The sequence below is a fragment of the Sander lucioperca genome, chromosome 6, assembly GCF_008315115.2.
Source record: "Sander lucioperca isolate FBNREF2018 chromosome 6, SLUC_FBN_1.2, whole genome shotgun sequence".
In the NCBI taxonomy this organism is placed as follows: domain Eukaryota; kingdom Metazoa; phylum Chordata; class Actinopteri; order Perciformes; family Percidae; genus Sander; species Sander lucioperca.
Genome location: NC_050178.1, coordinates 33,836,220 through 33,854,998, shown reverse-complemented (window position 1 = coordinate 33,854,998; position 18,779 = coordinate 33,836,220). Strand labels below are relative to the sequence as shown.

The 18,779-nt window shown below is 40.8% G+C and overlaps 1 protein-coding gene across 5 annotated transcripts in view; it reads left to right on the top strand.

Moving 5' to 3' along the window:
• The window catches only part of LOC116067669 (histone deacetylase 7-like), a 42,169-nt gene that overhangs the window by 11,991 nt on the left and 11,399 nt on the right, over nt 1–18,779 (top strand). For all 5 annotated transcript variants that reach the window (XM_031324151.2, XM_031324175.2, XM_031324159.2 and 2 more), the window contains 18 exons: nt 5,368–5,552; nt 6,197–6,278; nt 6,715–6,829; nt 7,102–7,181; nt 8,147–8,260; nt 8,531–8,631; nt 9,687–9,767; nt 10,227–10,380; nt 12,447–12,703; nt 12,967–13,212; nt 13,681–13,879; nt 14,134–14,267; nt 14,366–14,486; nt 14,600–14,649; nt 15,879–15,986; nt 16,257–16,312; nt 17,514–17,601; nt 18,247–18,366. In XM_031324151.2, the coding sequence (XP_031180011.1) occupies nt 5,421–5,552; nt 6,197–6,278; nt 6,715–6,829; nt 7,102–7,181; nt 8,147–8,260; nt 8,531–8,631; nt 9,687–9,767; nt 10,227–10,380; nt 12,447–12,703; nt 12,967–13,212; nt 13,681–13,879; nt 14,134–14,267; nt 14,366–14,486; nt 14,600–14,649; nt 15,879–15,986; nt 16,257–16,312; nt 17,514–17,601; nt 18,247–18,366 (2,238 nt within the window). In that variant the 5' untranslated portion in view covers nt 5,368–5,420. The remainder of the gene's footprint in view (nt 1–5,367; nt 5,553–6,196; nt 6,279–6,714; nt 6,830–7,101; nt 7,182–8,146; nt 8,261–8,530; nt 8,632–9,686; nt 9,768–10,226; nt 10,381–12,446; nt 12,704–12,966; nt 13,213–13,680; nt 13,880–14,133; nt 14,268–14,365; nt 14,487–14,599; nt 14,650–15,878; nt 15,987–16,256; nt 16,313–17,513; nt 17,602–18,246; nt 18,367–18,779) is intronic.

Genomic DNA, 18,779 nt, shown 5'->3' with positions numbered 1-18,779 from the left:
AATAATCATTTGAGTGATCAAGTAAAAAACACAAACATTGAATGGTTCCAGTTTCTTAAATGTCATTATTTCCTGCGTTTCTTTGTTTTGTGTCACAATAAATTGAAAACCTTTGTGTTTTGGACTGTTGGACATAAAGCAAGCAATTTAAAGTCGTCACCTTGGGCTCTGGGAAATTGTGGTTGACATTTTCTGGCATTTTATAGCAAAACAATTACCAAACAATGAATCAATTAATTCACAAAATACTTTGCACATTTATCCATAATGGTAAAAAACATTAGATTCAGCCATACAAAAGATATGCAGGATATGACATATTTATTATAGTATATATATATATATTTTACAGTTATAAATCACAACAAGTAGCCTAACAATAGTACATTTTTTAGTAAGTCAACTTCACTGAAACATTTATGTCCTGCAATTTCTGTTTACTTATCTGCCAACAATATATATGCCAATACTGGCATAAGCCTATATCATCTCACTCATCGTAGCCGGCTGTAGTAAACCCATTCTCTATCCACACAGCTATTTGCAGTATAGGCTGATATGCATGCGGCTGAAGTTATTGACAGCCACTTGCACACACGCCCTACACATACTGAAGCATGTGTGGGCAATTGGGAATGCTATTAATACACTTATAAGCGCACACGCATATGCCACACACTAAAAACAAGTGGTGTGATGCTATTAATATGTTGAGAAAACAGCAATGCAACTCAGTGTCCTAAAACACATGTGCACTTGCATGATTACACACAATAACACAAGTGTTTACTGACAGGTGACACTAAAAATAAGTTGGCACGGTTACATATATTGAAACTTACACAAAGAGCCACAGTGCTCCTTCAAAAGAAACAAAGGGGCACTATTAATACATTGGTACCAACACACTCCAGCACTGATGCACTGATACACGTGTACACGCACCGTCAACTGTCGCACAAGCAGATCCTACTTATGCAAACACAAAGACCTGCTGTGTACACTCAAAAGAAACAACTGCAAGCTATTAATATCTTGGCGCATATAGGATGGACACACAAGCACACACACATAAATGGATGCACACATACGGAGATTGATACTCCAGCTGCTCGGAAGCAGAGGGACAGAATGTCCCCAACAGCTGTGGATTCCTCTAAACTTTAGGACGGGGGAGGGACGGGGCAGGGACGGAGAAAAGGACGGAGAGATAGGTGGCGGGCTGGGGGAACTGATGAAGGTGATCGGCAAGCTGTTATAAAATTGTGTGTGTGTCTGTGTGTGTGTGTGTGTGTGTGTGTAAACATAATGAATTTACACTCAGCACAAGTTGGCTTTGATATCTTACTAGAAACAATATTAATTGTATTTGTTTATAGTTCACATGACATTTTGTCTCTGAACTCTTGCCCGTTCTGCTTTGTTGCTCATCTACCCATGCAGGCATAAACCTTGAGCCTGCTGCCAGTTTTTATGTATACAAATAGTAGCTAGCACTTAACCTGATGTGTGACTTCCAGAAGTAACTCTATCCAATACCACTGTGGAGTTCACGCCAACAATAAACAAAGCACATTTTAGGGCCACAGTGTGGATATAAATACTGCTGAAGGACATCTGTAACTCTCAAACTGGGGAAATGAGCCAATGAAGCCATTTAACCAAAATAGCAGCTAAATGAACCAAGAGGATGTTATGGTGCAGACTAACTTTAGAAACAGGAAGTCACTGTTTCTGTGGGAGTGTGTGTCTGTAAAGCCTATGCATATGTGCAGATGTGTGTGTGTGTGTGTGTGTCAATGCTTTAATGTGTTGCTGCAGAAGGCACACAGAAAGAGGATGATGGTTGTGAAACGAATATGCTATTACAGAAACCAGAAGTTTGTCTCCTGCCTATTTTTAGCATCACAACGCTCAAATGAGAGAGACAAGCACACACACAGATCTTATCTAGATGCAGTTCTCCTCATTACAGATTTTTTTGTATAAATACCATTTCTTTGCAGTTTTAAGATATGTATCTTGCATTTTTAGAGCACAATTGATGAATAGCATACCATGGAAAACAATGTTGGCTAAAAATACCTCCACCATTTTACTACATTCTTTTTGTGGTGTGATGTTACAGTAAAACAAGTGCATATTGTAAATGTCCTCTTCTGAAGTCTTGGTAAGATGATATGAAGCAATCAGCAGCTTTGTAATCCTTTCAGCGTCAGGGTGGAAGAAACCTTGACTGTTTAGTTGGCTCTTTGAATGCATCATGCTGTGACCGAGCTAGTTTTGTGTCCTGTCATATAATGAGTCACACTGCTTCAGTGCTTCATTGCTACATAGCTTCAGTGTCAGTACAGTATAAAAACTCAGCCAAAGACATTTGTGTGGAAGAGAAGCCTTTCCCTTAAAACTGCAGAAAGATACCGACAGTTTAGTAAATAAAATTTGGTAAGTGTAGTAGTAGCAGTAGTGTAGTGTGTGTCTCTGGGAGGACGTTTACATTATTTAAAGTAAGTAGAAGCCAAGATACATATGGTAGCCTGATCTTCGCTGTATTTTCAGGGTAGAAATATACCACAGGTGTTTCTTTTCTGTTTAGATGAGAAGCACTACTGACTTCCTGATCATTTCCTTTCTCTCAGGGGAGCAGACTTGTTTGGCAATCGTGTGTGTGTGTGTGTGTGTGTGTGTGTGTGTGTGTGTGTGTGTGTGTGTGTGTGAGAGAGTGTGAGAGAGAGAGTGTGTGAGAGAGAGAGAGAGAGAGAGAGAGAGAGAGAATGCAGATTATTTGAGTCCCCCTCCACCACTTACACCACAGTTCCGCTGCTCCATTGATTGTCTGATTTACTTTGAAAACACACAGACATTCTTCTGGTAATACATACTGTTCTGCTGCAGCAGGTATTTCCTGTTGCATGTTTAACTTTTTTTTAATTACAGTAAAAAGGCATGCAAAGCCAAAAAAAACAAGCCCTGTCAACTTCAACACTGACATCTTGTAGCACATACATAAACCAGCTGATAGTGGGACAGGTTCAAATATTTCAGAAATCATGTTTTGTATGACATGTCATGGCTAGTCTTATTACCTCCTCGCCTGTTTTTTTTATGTTCTACTGTGTGGAAGTCTCACTTGACCTGCATAAATGAGTGTGAGAGTGTTTTCTTCTTAAGAGGAATTCTGTCAACCCAAAACGCCCTCACAGACATGAATATTTCTCTCTCTGAGTCAGTCTTGCTGTTGGGAATAAGGGCCAAATAATGCTGCCTGGGTCTGTACAACTCTGTATGGCTCCTGCTGGAGAGAAGTTCAGTGGGACTTGTGTGCAACGTGTATATGGAGGTTTGTTTTGAGACGTTTTTTGAGTCACACAGCTGAAAGTTAGATCTGATGATGTTGTCTCTGTAACTTATGGAAGTGTTGTGGGCTTCTTTGAAGCCAATGCACTATTTTTGCTGGAGCTATTTTTAATTCTAATGGTAGACATTGATGACCAAGCCCTTAAAACGCTGCATGTTTAACTCACACAATCTACTTGACTTATCTTGTATCTGCTGTTTTGGCATTTTGATTTTATCCTTCTTTTTTTAGTGTGCCTTATCGCTGTAGTTGGTTTGATAATGTAATCTTCTATTCGTTAACTCCTGGATAACTCCTCAAAGAAGTGAATAATTGCAATGCAAGTATGTTTTTCTAAGATACTGTGATGTGAGAGGTAGTGTTGTCATTGCAAAGTTGTTACTGTGTTACAGTGCTGTCCACAGCTCATAACATAATCCAGCAGGGTATTCCAGTAAAGAAATGTCCACTTACAGGAATTATGTGAGTAATGGTGAGTAATATTTTGGGTTGCAGTTATTCAGGCATAAGGGTTCAGTACATTTCCATGCACTTCCTTCCCTCCCACTGTCCCTCTGCCCCAGAGGGAGCAAGGTGTCGCCTTCCATACTGTGTATGCGTCGAATCTTTTGTATCGGTACCAAAACATTCCTCACCATGTTTATTGGTTTCAGGTGTCAGTCGCAATGACACATGAAAACAGTATCAAGTTATCTGTGAGCTTGCATATGTTTTTGACTTGCTATGGTACATCACACTTAACTTAAGAAAAACTTAAGACTGATGTTTCCTCACTACCAGTTATCATTAGCCTTCCTGTCTGCTTTATATTTTATAGGTCATACCAGCAGGCCCATATTGTACCATGCATGCTACAGTTAAATCATTCAAGGTGAAAAGTAAGGTTGCTTTAACATATTTACAGTGGCCGTTGGATTGCATAAATGGATCGAAAAAAATTTTTTTGCACTCTCCTGCACCTATAAAAAGACATATGTCTTTCATTAAGACATCAAAGCTTGGTTCAATTGTCTCACTTGTGCTAAACTTAGCTTTTTATTTCTTTCATTTTAGCAAAAACCTGTAATGGAGATGACAGATTGATGTACCTGACCCAAATGCCTTGACCACACAATGTTCAAATCCAACGCCCCACCCTGTTTCCTTCATTCTTTCTTTCTTTTGTGCCCCTCCAACCCCAACACACACAAACACCCCTCTCTTTTGCTTTCCTGAATGTAGTGTTGGACACTAGCCAGTACACTTTAGGCAGGAAGACTTGAATGAAATGAAATATGACTGGTGATTGTGCAGAGTTCAAGTACACTACACATCTGGGCATACACTTATGCCAAATAAACTGAATGCACTCTCGATCATGTTTATGTAAAGCACAAGCGGCACAAGACACCCAGATTGTTCTTGGCCTTTTCCTGTGAATGTATGTTAAAAACATGCTACCCGTGTATTATCACATCTAAGATACTTGTACTACTTTTAATAATAATTAATCTACGATGATGATATATCTTTGACCAGCATGAAGGACATTGAAAAATAGTCACATTTAAGGAAAGTAACAGATACTCCAGAGAGGCAAATAATTATGCACCGATGTGAAAATTTTGCCCGATACCGATTAATACTGCTGTTATGGCCGATACCGATATTTACTGATGTCAATATCTCTGTATAGAAAACAAATTTTTATGATAATCAAATAAAGAACTATTTTCCAAAACAATTTTTTTTTTTCTTTTGCGATTTATTTTCCGAAATGACTGATATTGGGCACCTTTACCTGTGTGCAAAATATGACTGTCATCAGATTTTCAGAAGAAAAAAATTATATTTATATAATTATATATAATTTGACATCGAACCGATACCGATGTGTTAAAAAAATGACCATATCGGCGGCCGATATATCGTGCACCACTACAAATAATCCTCACCCCACATTGACGCTCAGACAGTTGTACTCTTCAACAAATTGATGTGTTAATATTTCCCTGTCTCTCCTTCTGTAGTGGACGTGATCATCAGCAATTAGGTTTCATCATCCATACATGGAGAGTAGCCCATGGACCTAAGTGTGACCCAGAGGTTGTTACATCCAGGCCTAGATTCGGCCATGCTGGCCCCCGGCCCTCCCTTCTTCCTGGGACCCCTCACCTCACAGCACTGCTCCCAGTTTTCCCAGCAGCACTTGCAGGTAAGGACAACACTCATGAGGACAACACTCTTGAGCCAGTATAGGTGGAGGGTGACAAATCAAAGCTTCAGCAGCACCAAGCATAACCAGCAACAGTATGAATACATCCACTTAATCTATGATTTATGTTTTTCAGAACATTTCAGAACATAAACAGAGACTTAATATGACTGAGTCTGCTCATGAAATTTTGACCTATGTCAAGTCTTGCCACATCTTGCCACCAACATTCATCATTCACTACATCATCATTTTATTTGGATGAGATTGAGATGCACAGAGTGAAAGGCAGATAGACCTCCTGCCACATCAACCACAAGCACAAGCCAGCTGTTTTTGCAAAACGACTTTACAGGTTGATGAATGCTCAGCAGAAATGAGTAAGAAGCAGGTCAGGTTACTGTAAACAGACCACCTTCTTAGCATTATATTCTGATCAATGCTGATCATGGATCAGCTGGTTTGTGCTGCACCTCTAGTGCTATATTTCTTTACTTTAACATGAAGTCTTTTGAGAGGCAATAGTCAGTTATTTAGGGATATGGCAGTAACAATGTTTGTCTCTTTTTGTTCAAATCCCATATTCACAGTCCATGCAGACTGGACTGGTCAAAATTGATATCTCTTAATTTTTTTCTTCTCAGTATAACATTGAACAAAGACAGATGGAGCAAGAGAAAAGAGAAGAGCTACAACAGCTGACAAGAAAGAGTAAAAATGAGCAGAGTGAGTATCACATGTAATATGTTTCTCTTTACGGTACTGTGCTTTCATAGCTTCTCTAAAAGACCATTTGGGTGTTGACGTGCTCTTCATCTGAGTCATAGCACTCTGTTTCAATGAAAAAATAGGGGATTTCCAACAGTGCTGTGATGTATTCTCAGATTTCAAGGGAATTTGTACTCATATCAAATCAAAGTCAAACAAACACACTTGTTTCAGGAAACACTGTGATGTTTTTAGTGTTTACCATGTAGAGGAAATGAAGAGAGCTCAGAGGAAAGTGACAGATATCCTGGATACTACTTCAGAAATCTCCTGACTTTTTTTGGATACTGTAGTATCAATACAAAAACTATTCACACGTCTTTATTGAAACATTTTATCATTATTTTATATTATTTAGCCCCACTGCCTTCTTCCTGATTTTCTTGACTGGTAGGTGCTGTAGCCAGTCCTCTGGTAAGGCAGAAACTTCGGGAACACATAATTATGAAGAGCCAGCCCACCCATGACAGGGTCACTCCCAACCACAACAGTCCTACACCAGGATACAGGTGAGAGAGACAAAGAGATCAATGATTTTTCAAAGTAGAACTTTGACTGTGCGAGCTGCAAACACAGCATAGTTTAGCAAAAAAATGGCTTTGGGATTTTATTGTTGTAAGGAAGACCACTTCCTTTTCTGGTGTTAATAAAGGTAGTAAAATAATATGAAAATAACAAGAATATTAAAAAAAAGAATAATAATAATAATAAAAAAAGAACAAATCTATTCATACCTTTTCATGATTAAACCAGTCTGTCCAATATTATTTTGGTTACCTAGGCTCCCGGTTCCTGACATGTCCCCAAACTCTCAGCCTACAGCCTGTGACCAGCGTAAAGACCTCGCCCTGCGCAGGACAGGTGAGATATCTCTGGTTGTTTGTGTCTGTGATGAGGGTTCCCACCCTGAGCCGTGAATTGTCACTGGTGATTTTCCATTTCAGGTCTGTTCTGTTGCAGTGCACTCTGTGTCATTTGAGTTAGACTCAAAGTGATCTGAATGCATAGCACAGTGGGATATTTTGTCTGTTAAATGCTAAACTTTTCAGCGTCTCAGCAAACAATCATTTATGTTACATATTCTGGACTAGAAAATGAGAAAGTGAGAATGGAGAGAATGAATGTACAGTGAGACAAAGGAAACTCATTGAGCACCAGACCTACAGGGCCAGAGAGAAACCAAACAGCCATAAAAACAACAGCGAGACACAAAGACCAAAGCAGTTATATAACTTTTAAGGAAGGTATTTGTAAAATGAACCGTGTGAGACTACTGAGCAGGTCTCCCTCACCATGTGAATGAGAGTGGTTTCGTCTTCCTGTACATCTCTGCGAGTACACGAACATTATTTGTCTGCGTTGCCCTAGAAGCCCTAGGTGCCAGTGTGCACACAAACACGCACACGCCCTCCAGTGATTTTTTTTGGCACAGCGACAACACAAAGCTGCCTTTTATCTGCTCTGCGCCAGCCACTGATTGATTGTTTTGTTTGGGCTTATTGGAGCCTGACCAATGTAAACATGGGACTTTTTATGCTATTGACTTGGGTTGAGGTATTTGCTTGGTTCAGCTGTGCTGCACATTGATTTAACTTAGTTTTGTTATGGAAATTGAGTGCATCCTTATAGTATGTGCATTACTGAGTGAGAGCATTCTTGCTGATGTAGAAGATGTATCACATCAGTCAGTTTATCATTAATTTGTGTGTTTGAAAGGTATCTTTCCTTTTTATGAGACCTTTGGGATAAGTATGGGTCTGTGTGTGTGTGTGTGTGTGTGTGTGTGTGTTTCACATATTCATTTGTGTATATTTGTGCGTGTGCAGTCTCTGAGCCCACTCTGAAGTGGAAGTTAAAGAAGCTCATCAGTACAAGGCCAAACCCGCTGCAGCGTAAGATCAGTGCCCCTCCCGCTGTCAAGCACAGGACAGAAACTTTGGGTAGAGTATCTACATTTAGCTGCAACACTCTCATGATCTTCTGTTTTATTTCCACTGCACTTTTAGCTATTTCAAGTTAATGCTGCTTTGATATGCCATTACTATATCTGTTACTTTGTTACATGTAATTTAAACACATAATGTACTGACACACTTTGATACATTTTCCAATTTGATATGTGTGTCTTTTGGTGCTGTATGAACACATCTATTCTGACACTATTGTTGGCTATCATTAGTTGATGGGCGTGTCTCAATTCTGTCACCCAGACTCCTCTCCCAGCAGCAGCAGCAGCAACCCAGCTTCAGGGTGCAGCTCACCAAATGACAGCCTCCATTCGGACAACGGGCACCTCCCGCTGGCTCATGAGGTGAGCCCTTCTTTTTTATTTATATTATAGCCATTTAGCAGACTTTCTTATCCACATTAGCATATAATAAGTGGGACCGATTGTGGCTAAATTTGTTACTTTTAACCCCCTCTCCCTGCCCCATTAACACGCACTCCCAAGAAAGCTCTGGCTGTCTGGCACTGGCCTGGTCTTAGTCTTGACTCAGTCTCAACCCCTCAAAGTCTTGGTCTTGACTTGGTCTCGATACACTCTGGTCTTGGTGATGACTTGGTCTCCGTTTAGGTGGTCTTGACTACAACACTGCTGTGAACAGTTAACTTCATTTTATATTATATGTGGCGTTTTCTTTTATTGGGGTGCAAATGTTCCACCAAAACAAGTTCCTTTCCGAGACCATTTTGCAGAGCGAGTGTCGCTGAGTCCAGAGTTTAGCGCCGCCCAAAACGATTGTGATTGGTTTAAAGAAATGCAAACAACCCAAAGCGTTATCATCTCTTATCCTGCTATGTATGTGTGGAGGAGCCAGACCTTACTCCACAGCGCTGTGGAGTAAGGCATTACGAGACTACATCAACACAATACAGGGGACAACAAATGTTCAACTGTCATGCACCTTTGTTAAATCTTCCTTTTTATGGATTTATCCATGAAATGTTTCCAGGAAAACCTTTTGCTTTCTTTTTGTAATGGTAACATATAGTCCTATAGTCCTCCCAATGCTTTAAACAGGGAGATTTGAGAAGGCCAGATGGCCCATTGTACAAATACATGTTACTTGATCACTCCGCAGCTAATTAAAATATTAATATAAATCCATTTTCTATTTACTTTACTTACCATCATTTTCTGGGTTACAACAGTAGAGTGGATTTTTCAGTTTTTAACACACAAGTCTTGTATAATAACTATTGTATTACCTGTGTGAAAGTTAATTTATGGCACTAAGGAGAGAAGTCAAATTAACTTTATAATGTAAATATGTGTTTTGTTGTTTTTGTGTTTGATGATGTGATCATTTGTATGTGATTTTCTGTACAGATAATCTCTATAATGAATATTTCTGTCTCATTCAGGCACAGAGGTTGCTGGCTCATTTTACCTTGCCTTGCAACCCCACTGCCATGCCCAACATCACTGCTGGACTACCTGCACATGTAAGCTACGATACCTTTTAGGGTTCCCTTCAAAATAAATATATAAACTGTTGACGTGTTATTTCACAACAAAAAAATGTACAGACCAAATGGGAAGACATTAATGCTATGAATGTATGTGTATCTAAGACTGAATGTCTAAAATAGTGCCTGCACACTTGGACACTTATAGAAACATGTGGTATATTCAGGCTTTCACTTCCCTCTTGATCTCTCTGGTGCTTTCATATCTTGTGAATCAGTCATGTGGTAGTTTACTCACTTGATGACAATATTATCATGTTTTTAGATGAGTCTAACTACATTGTGAACAGCCCACAAAGCCCTTGTCTTATGCAATAACTCTTCATTTAAGTCATTTGTGTTCAGCTGCAACCATGACAAGGGCTTCCCTAAACGCTAGTAACCTCTACGGAGCCTTCTCCCCATCATGTCTCCTCTCCTCACCTCTCTCCTCAGGCTGACCTGCGAGTAGCCAGACCGTTGGCAGTTCCTGCTCTTCACCAGGTCTACCTTCCTCTGGAAGGATGCAATCCAGCCCTGGATCAGCACCTGCAGCCTGTGCTCATACTGGAACCACACACCGGACTGGTGCACTCCCAACTTGTCTCTTGTGAGTTGTGTAGCCGTAAATGTGTTGTACAACAGAAACAGAAATACCTCAATATGCATAAATCATATACAGAAGACACGCATTCAGACAACACAACGTGTAAACATGCCACCTTAGATTGAAGATCTCACTTTCATGCAGTTAATGGATAGTGGAATTTGTTAGAGATGACACAGGTAGCTGGATCGCTCCCCTACCTTTTCGTCAGCCAAGAAAATTTCAAACAATCAACAGTATGCATACCAATGGCTCCCTTTGGGGTTATTTCCAAAGAAAAACATACCATGAAAGATGACATATTGGAGTTAATGCAAGGCATCTTAGATAACCATTAGGAGAGGGATGGGAAGCTTGGTGCCTCCTTCTTTTTTGGGTGTACCATCCACGAAAACCTGCTTCCCTTACCTAACCCTAACCCTTGCTGTTGATGATTTACATGTCCAGCACAGCCAGTGGGTGACTTGGAATATGACAATTGACATGTTCACATTCGCCATCCCTGAATCCCAGAAACCATTCAGTCCAAGAGGTGTACTCTCAACCATGAACACTGTGTTGACCCCCTGAGTGAAAAGGAAGGCTGCTTTGAAGAGAGCTTGACTCTCAAGGGGATAACTGGAACACTTCTCTGCTCACAGAGAAACTCTTAGAATGGCAGAGATGGCAGGACACACTACAGGAGCTCAATAGGCTTAATTAAGCATTGCATTAGTTCATGCAGGACACGGTAGTCATATGACCGCTGATTGAATTATCATTTCTCTCATTTCATCAGTTACACACTAATCACAGCCATTCTCCCATCAAGGCGGCCCATTTAAATATGGCTGCTGGCAAAGCTTTGCCTCCACCACCCCAGGCTCCACCTTCCTAGTTCCTAGTTCTAGTTCCTTCCAAGTCATAACATGACCCAAAGGTTAAAATGTTTTTTCAATGGCTTGCTTTGGGCCCACTCTTGTACACCGATTGGGGTTTTCTGCATTGCGCTCCCTGTTTCAGCTTAGCATGCTGCTTGGCTAATTCAGGGAGCATTATTAAGGGTGGAGCCATCAGCGCCCAGCATAGCTGTATTTCCATTTGTTGCAATAAATGGTTAAATCTATGACAAGTTTTCCTGACTGAAATGTAAATGCTGTTACACTTACACTTTAAAAGTGAAACAAACACTGAGCTATGTTTCGTTTTCAGTCAATTAAGGCAATTTATGCTTTTGTATGTTCAATTGCTTATCTGTAAGAGAAGCATTACCAAATTTATGTACACTTACTTTTTCTTTTACTGTATCACCTTTCCTTTATTTAAGTTCTGCCAATCACAACAAAAAGCCTGTATATTAATTATTAGCAATACTAATAATGGACCTTTTTCACAGCAGACATTTTCTACTTTTTTTAGCAGGATAAACACAGGTGTAACTGATAACGTCAATAAGAACTTCATACCCTTTAGGTGTGCAGGTTTAAGGTGTAAGTAACACCTGCACTCCTGCTAAAATAAGTCAAAATGTCTGCTGTGAAAATAGTATATTCATATAAAATCCAAGACTGTAAGAATAGTGATGTTGTGAACATTTCTTTTGCCTGAATATTATAATATAAACAGCACAAGGGCACCCTCTACTTGACACTTGATGGTGATGCAGTTTTGCAAAAGAAATACGGAAATATGCTGTAAATTCAAACATTATCATTGAGGCCTATTTTCCTTTGCATTATTTTGAACATAAATACAGCTATGGTATATTTTACTCTGCACTTCACTTGTTTCTGAGTCAGATATGAATAATTGATCTAGATTATTATAATTTCACGATTTATATCAGCTGTCCTATTTTTCTTCTCCATAGCCCTCTTTTCTTTCCCTTACACCCTATCCATTCCTTTCCATTTTGTTTCCCTCCTCTCCATTGTTTTTTCTGCCCCTCTTTTTGTCATGTTTATCCCCATTCATCGTGCGTCTTTATTTCTCCTTCACATGTAGCCTAACCCCTCTGCCTCCTTGTTCTGTCAGCCCCCATCTTTTTTCACCACCGTTTAACCTGTTTGACTCTCTCTTCCTCGCTGCAGTTCATGGTTTGAGCTCCACTCCTCTGCTGCAGCAGCAGCAGCAGCAGCCTCACCTGTCCTCCCCCACCAGAAGGGAAGGCGTAGTTACCTTTCCCTCCCACAGACCCCTGGAGCGAACACGCTCAGAGCCTCCACCCTACAGCCACTCACCCCTTACTCTGCATGCCAGCCGTCACTCACATATCCACCACCATCTGTCCCAGCAATATCACAAGAGCGGGCTGGAGAGGTTCAAGCAGAATGCACACATGAGCAAGGTGAGAGGAGAGGAGGCAGGCGTGGACACAAGCATGTTGCATGAAAATAAATGAACTAATACTGAGTGGCAGATTTTTATGAGGTTTATTCTGTGGAGTCCTTGTGTTGACTTGTGCTTGGATTTCCCTTAAAAATGTATTATTATTTTTTATGTGACTAAATACAGAAATCATTTGTTATCAGTTGTATAGAAAGGTATGTTAAAGAGAGCTTTTGCAACCTTGAGACTTGTTAACACTGTAAAACTTATACCTTATATTAGCTGACAAGCAAGTCCATTGAGAAGCCTCGTCTGACCCAGATCCCATCGGAGGACATGGACCTGGAGGAGATTGGATCAGGATCAGGTTCGGGGCCCGGTTCTGTGTGCGATTCAGAATCGGGCTCTATGTGTGAGGACGGCTACCACAGGAGACAAAGCACTGCCAGCACAGACTCAGTTTACGACACAGAATCCACTACCTCCTCACGGGACAGCTTGATCGAGTCCTCGCACTCACTCAGTCAGGTACTGATATAAACTCTCACCTCCACAGATATGCAGAGCTTTCTGGGGGGTTGATGTTTTACTTTTCCTTAAAAGAAAAGTTTTAAACTATTTATTTTTTCTTTTGACTAAGGAAAAAATAAATAGTTTACATGTGCAGCCCTAGTCTTATGTACTTGAATTCACTTTTTTCAAGCATGTTTTTGACATCAGAGGGCGCTGTAGCTTTATTTAGACATGATGAAAAGGGAGAGTTAAAATATTGTGGAAGCATGCTTGGCAATACAGTATTTTCTATATCAGTTGCTTGTTATAGACAAGCACTATTAAATTGACCAAATAATGAGTAGTTGCAATGTACTGGAGAGAGGCATTCGACTTGTGAATATATGGAGGTTTACTCAAATTAGTTTTTGTAATGTGCTGCTGCTGTTAAATTCTCCTTCATTCCCTTTTTCTCCTCTTCACCCACTGTCCTGGGAACCACAGAGGCAGGTGAACCTTAGATCAGGTCTCCAGCTTGACCCCCTGGGTGTGCCTGCCCTAATTTGGCCTCACCAGCCTCTGGTTCGAACCCAATCTTCCCCAGCCTCCACTTCCCTGCCTCCTCCTCCACATCCACCCACAGCCATACCTACCCTGTCACTGTCCAGCCCTGCTGCAGATGTCCAGCTACGCTTCACCACAGGTGAGGGACACTTTTTTGAACAGGAAACTGTGAAAAGAGGCCATGAATCCCATTAACTGGTGACATATTTTACGTATGTACAATTCATGTACGATTGGATCATGAAATACTGAGGAAGAAAAACAAGGTTTAGATGTGTTTTGTGCGTGTGTGTGTGTGTGTGTGTGTGTGTGTGTGTGTGTGTGTGTGTGTGTGTGTGTGTGTGTGTGTGTGTGTGTGTGTGTGTGTGTGTGTGTGTGTGTGTGTGTGTCCAGGTCTGGTTTATGATGCTCAGATGCAGAAGCACCAGTGTACCTGTGGGGATAACAGCCGCCACCCTGAGCATGCTGGGAGAGTCCAGAGCATCTGGTCCAGACTGCATGAAAGAGGTCTCAGGAACCAGTGTGAGGTATGACACACACACACACACACTACACATACTGGCAGATCCATACCCCCAGAATCAGTTTTAAATGAAGTTTGTGTGGGTTGTATGTGTGTATGTAGCGCATTCGCAGTAGGAAGGCCACTCTAGAAGAGCTGCAGTCAGTCCATTCAGAGAAACATGTGCTTCTATTCGGCACCAACCCACTCAACCGCCTCAAGCTGGACAACCGCAAGTTGGCTGGTAATATCAATAATACTTGTGAAAAAATAATAATAATACTGTAATAATGACAGTATTAATAATAATAATATAAGCATGAATGACAGTTGAATAACTGAAATTATCTTCTGCAGGGATCTTGTCTCAACGGCTTTTTGTGATGTTACCATGTGGAGGAGTTGGGGTGAGTGCCACACACGGGCACGCACGCACACACACATGGGCACGTGCACGCACACACACACGCACAGACATCGTAGACCCCTTTAAAACACAAGTCATGTGGGAATCTTTCCACTTATCTAATTGCGTACAGCAAACATCACATGGCTGATTATGCCTCATTACACAATTAAACTAATAATACTACAAATTGCTAATGCTATTGTTTTTGGCTAAGATAACTTTGAAACCCAATCAGAAATCAAAAGGCTGTACAAAGGTGAGATGTGGAAGAGAGAGAGAGGAAGAAGGGAAGAAAGAGGGTATACATAGAGACTGTGGCTTGGAGCGGTGCGTTCCAGTGAAACTGGATTATATTCAGAGAGAATGGGTGTGTGCAAACAGGGAATAAGAATACAGAAGACGAAAAAGAAGACAGAAGAAGAATTGTGAAGGTAGGAAAACATAATAAATTCAATTTAACAATGGACTATCAGAGAAGGAACAATGAAGACGATATAAAAGGACCTAAAGTTTTCCTAAACGTTTTCTCCTCTGATGTGGCAAAACACAGATAGAAATGCCCATGAGAAACTGTTGTGAAGCACAATGACAAAAGAGGAGGCAGATAAGAGAGTAGTAGAGGAGAGGAGGTAGGAAAAGAAGAAAGGAGCTGGGTGTTAGTTGATAAGACGACAGATCTGCCTGGATTTCCGGACCTTGCCTGCTCTGGTGAAGAGCAGTGATTGGAACAAGATGGCAAAGACTGTGATAAAAGAAATTCCTCTGATTTCATTGTTCCACCGCGGCACACCACCAAAGTGAGTTTTGAAACATGGAGTAACGTTAAAACACAAGACAGGGTTTAGGAGAAAATTTATGCAACAAAGAGTAAATTGATGTGGAATACAAAAAAAGGTCTCTCAGCAATTGTTAGTATCCACAGATGTTAAAGGTCCACCTTCACACATTAATACACTATAAGAATAATTATTCATGTCCTGCAACCTGCTGACTGGCGATTTCCAGTGGGACTGTGAAATTCTGCAAACTGGTCTGCCAGTGGTTACTGTTCAGTAAACCCTGTTGAATCAGTCGAGAATGAGCCCAGTTTTGATGAGACTGAAACTAATTGCAAAAAAAAAATAATATATATATATATATATATATGTATTTATATTTAAACAGAAGTCATATCTGTGGCTGACTTTTAAACTGACTTTATGCGTCTCCCCTCTTTTGTACTGACAGGTAGACATTGATACAATCTGGAATGAACTTCACACATCAGTAGCTTCCCGTATTGCTGCAGGATGTGTCACAGACCTGGCGCTGAAGGTGGCACAAGGAGAGCTAAAGGTGTGTCTTTGTTACCAAATACCTTATCAACAAATACATGTGTTTTTTACTCAGGAATTTTAAGAGCTGCAGTATAACAGGTTGTTTGGGGTAAACAACCATTATATACACTTCAACAGTAGAGCTTTAGTAACTCCCCTACTGTAGATAGCTGTTGTCTGCAATGAACATAACTGTACAGTATACAATTTAGCCAGGTATAAGCTTAAAGATGTGAACTGCGATGGTTGACCCCTGAAAGGAGTTAAAGTTTTTGCTTTCCTCTCACAGAATGGCTTTGCAGTGGTGAGACCTCCTGGACATCATGCAAACCATTCCTCCCCTCTGTAAGTACAGCAGCACACACACACACACACACACACACACACACACACACACACACACACACACACACACACACACACATATATACCAGGAGGTCTCAACAAAGTGTTTCAAAGGATTTATTACAGATCAGCTACACTTCTGAGCGAAAGAGAGAGAGAGAGAGAAAGAGCTTATGTCTCTCTGTCTTAATGTGTGTGTGTGTGTGTGTGTGTGTGTGTGTGTGTGTCTGTGTGTCTGTGTGTCTGTGTGTGTGCTACCTGACTAATGCCCGAGGCAGTCTACCTCCTCTGCTCAGTTTCTTTTACACTTTCGAGATACAGCGCAAAGCACCTTAAAAGAAACTGTGCATGTGAGTGTGTGCACTGTATGTGTGTGTGTATTTGTGTGCATGGATTTGTGTGTCTTTGATAGGAGGCATTAGCCAAGTAACCACATTCAGCTGGGACTGTGTGTGTGCTCAGCAGTGCTTGTCACTGTTTATTTATGGGATGATAATGACTTTTCTTGATGAGCAGATTTGGACAGCATATATGATATACCGTCTACACACACACACACACACACACACACACACACAAAAGCACTCACAGTTTACGACCCTTGCTGACACTGCCACTTCCAACATTCCTCCATTGTTTTTCATACATCAACACTTTTTTTTTTTGCATACCTTTACTGTAGACAGCAAGTGTTGAGGGAACTGCTGTGCCAAGTTGTGAGTTCATTTCTCTGAAATCATCTTACATGTCCTGCCAGCAATTCACGCTGTTATCATTTGGAATGTGAAGGGAATTTTATGATAAGCTTGGTTTTCTGTTTGTCACAAAATGTGTGGGTTCTGCATTTCCCAGGAGTACAAGATTTTAGGTTCAGCATAATGTTCTAATATGAAAAGCCGTTTTTTGTTTGTCAGCAGTGGAAGATGAAATGCAAAACAACTTGAAATGAAACATCGTCATTTCTCCAATATTTGCAGTAAATATTTGCCTGGCAGGAGTTTCCATCTATGACTTGCACATTAGAGTCAGTGCTGTGATTGTCACAACCTGGACTGAATAGCCATCACATGACGCCACACAACTGGAGACATGTCTTAGAGGTTCCTAAGGTCCATATGGGGATTCTATGATATTAATTTTCTGAAGATGTCGTCCTGATAAAAACATGTGGCTGCCTCTCTTCCTGTCTGTTTGTCCATAGGGGCTTTTGTTTCTTCAACTCTGTGGCCATCGCTGCCAAGCAGCTCCAACACAAACTCAACGTCAGCAAGATCCTCATCGTGGACTGGGTGAGGACCCACCGCATGACCAGCATCACTGGTCCCCACACGGATAGGAATAAACAGACGAAAACCCACTGGCACACAAATGTATCATGGGCACAAACAAGGTCCCAGAAGCAAAGCAGCCCTCTACAGTAGCACTTCTATTTATAATTTTTGTCATGAAGGCACTGTTATCTCTGGTCTCCATGTGAGATCTGAAGGTCACATATACTTAGACACAAAATCACACGCAGTCATATGAACACACACCCACACACACGTGCAGATATTGATCCGCAGCCAGGTGGTTGTCTCTGTTCACCATGTGTGTTTACATGAGCCTGTACCACGTCTTTACACACCGTGCTCTCTGACATATTACTGCATCAAACACTAATTACTACCTGCTTCATCAAAAAGCTTTTAAGATTGAAACACATTTGCCATTGACAGGGAAAAAGCCTTGTAGGTTTTACAGACCAGGCTCTGCATTTTTGGGTCATACGTTCTATGCATACTTCATAATAGGCGAATAGACAATGAAGTTCTCTTTTGATTGATTTAAATTGTTTTGAACAAACATGTGAATTCATCAAGGTTTTAATTATGTGTGAAATACCTGCTTTGGTCCTCGGCAACTTCCTAACCTGTCACCCAATCACTGTCCAGGATGTTCACCATGGCAACGGCACCCAGGAAGCCTTCTATAATGACCCGAGCGTGCTGTACATCTCTCTACATCGCTATGACGATGGCAACTTCTTTCCTGGTAGTGGACATCCCAGTGAGGTTGGTAGTCTTCCACAGCAGTGTTGTGTTTTTCTCCTTTGTTTGTGTTGTCATGGTGATGACTGTTTGTGTGTTTGTGTGTCTCTGCATGTACCTAGATACACAAAAGAACAACACATGAGACTATACTGACAACACAGGTTTTCTTTGTAGAGTAGATGACCTGAGTATATTCTATTACTTTGACTCCTAAGAATACAGAATTTATAATAATACCTCCCATGTGGAGATAGATATGTTGGCATAGAAATATTTGGTAAGTGTGTGATTCCAGCGGGACATTAGGGAGATCAAGAGCCTTGTGTTTAGCATATACTTGTCAAAACAGGAAGAATGATTGTAACAATAAATCCCAGAATAATCGACATGATTTAATGCCCCAATTATAACCTCAATTTGGTCATGATGACGGA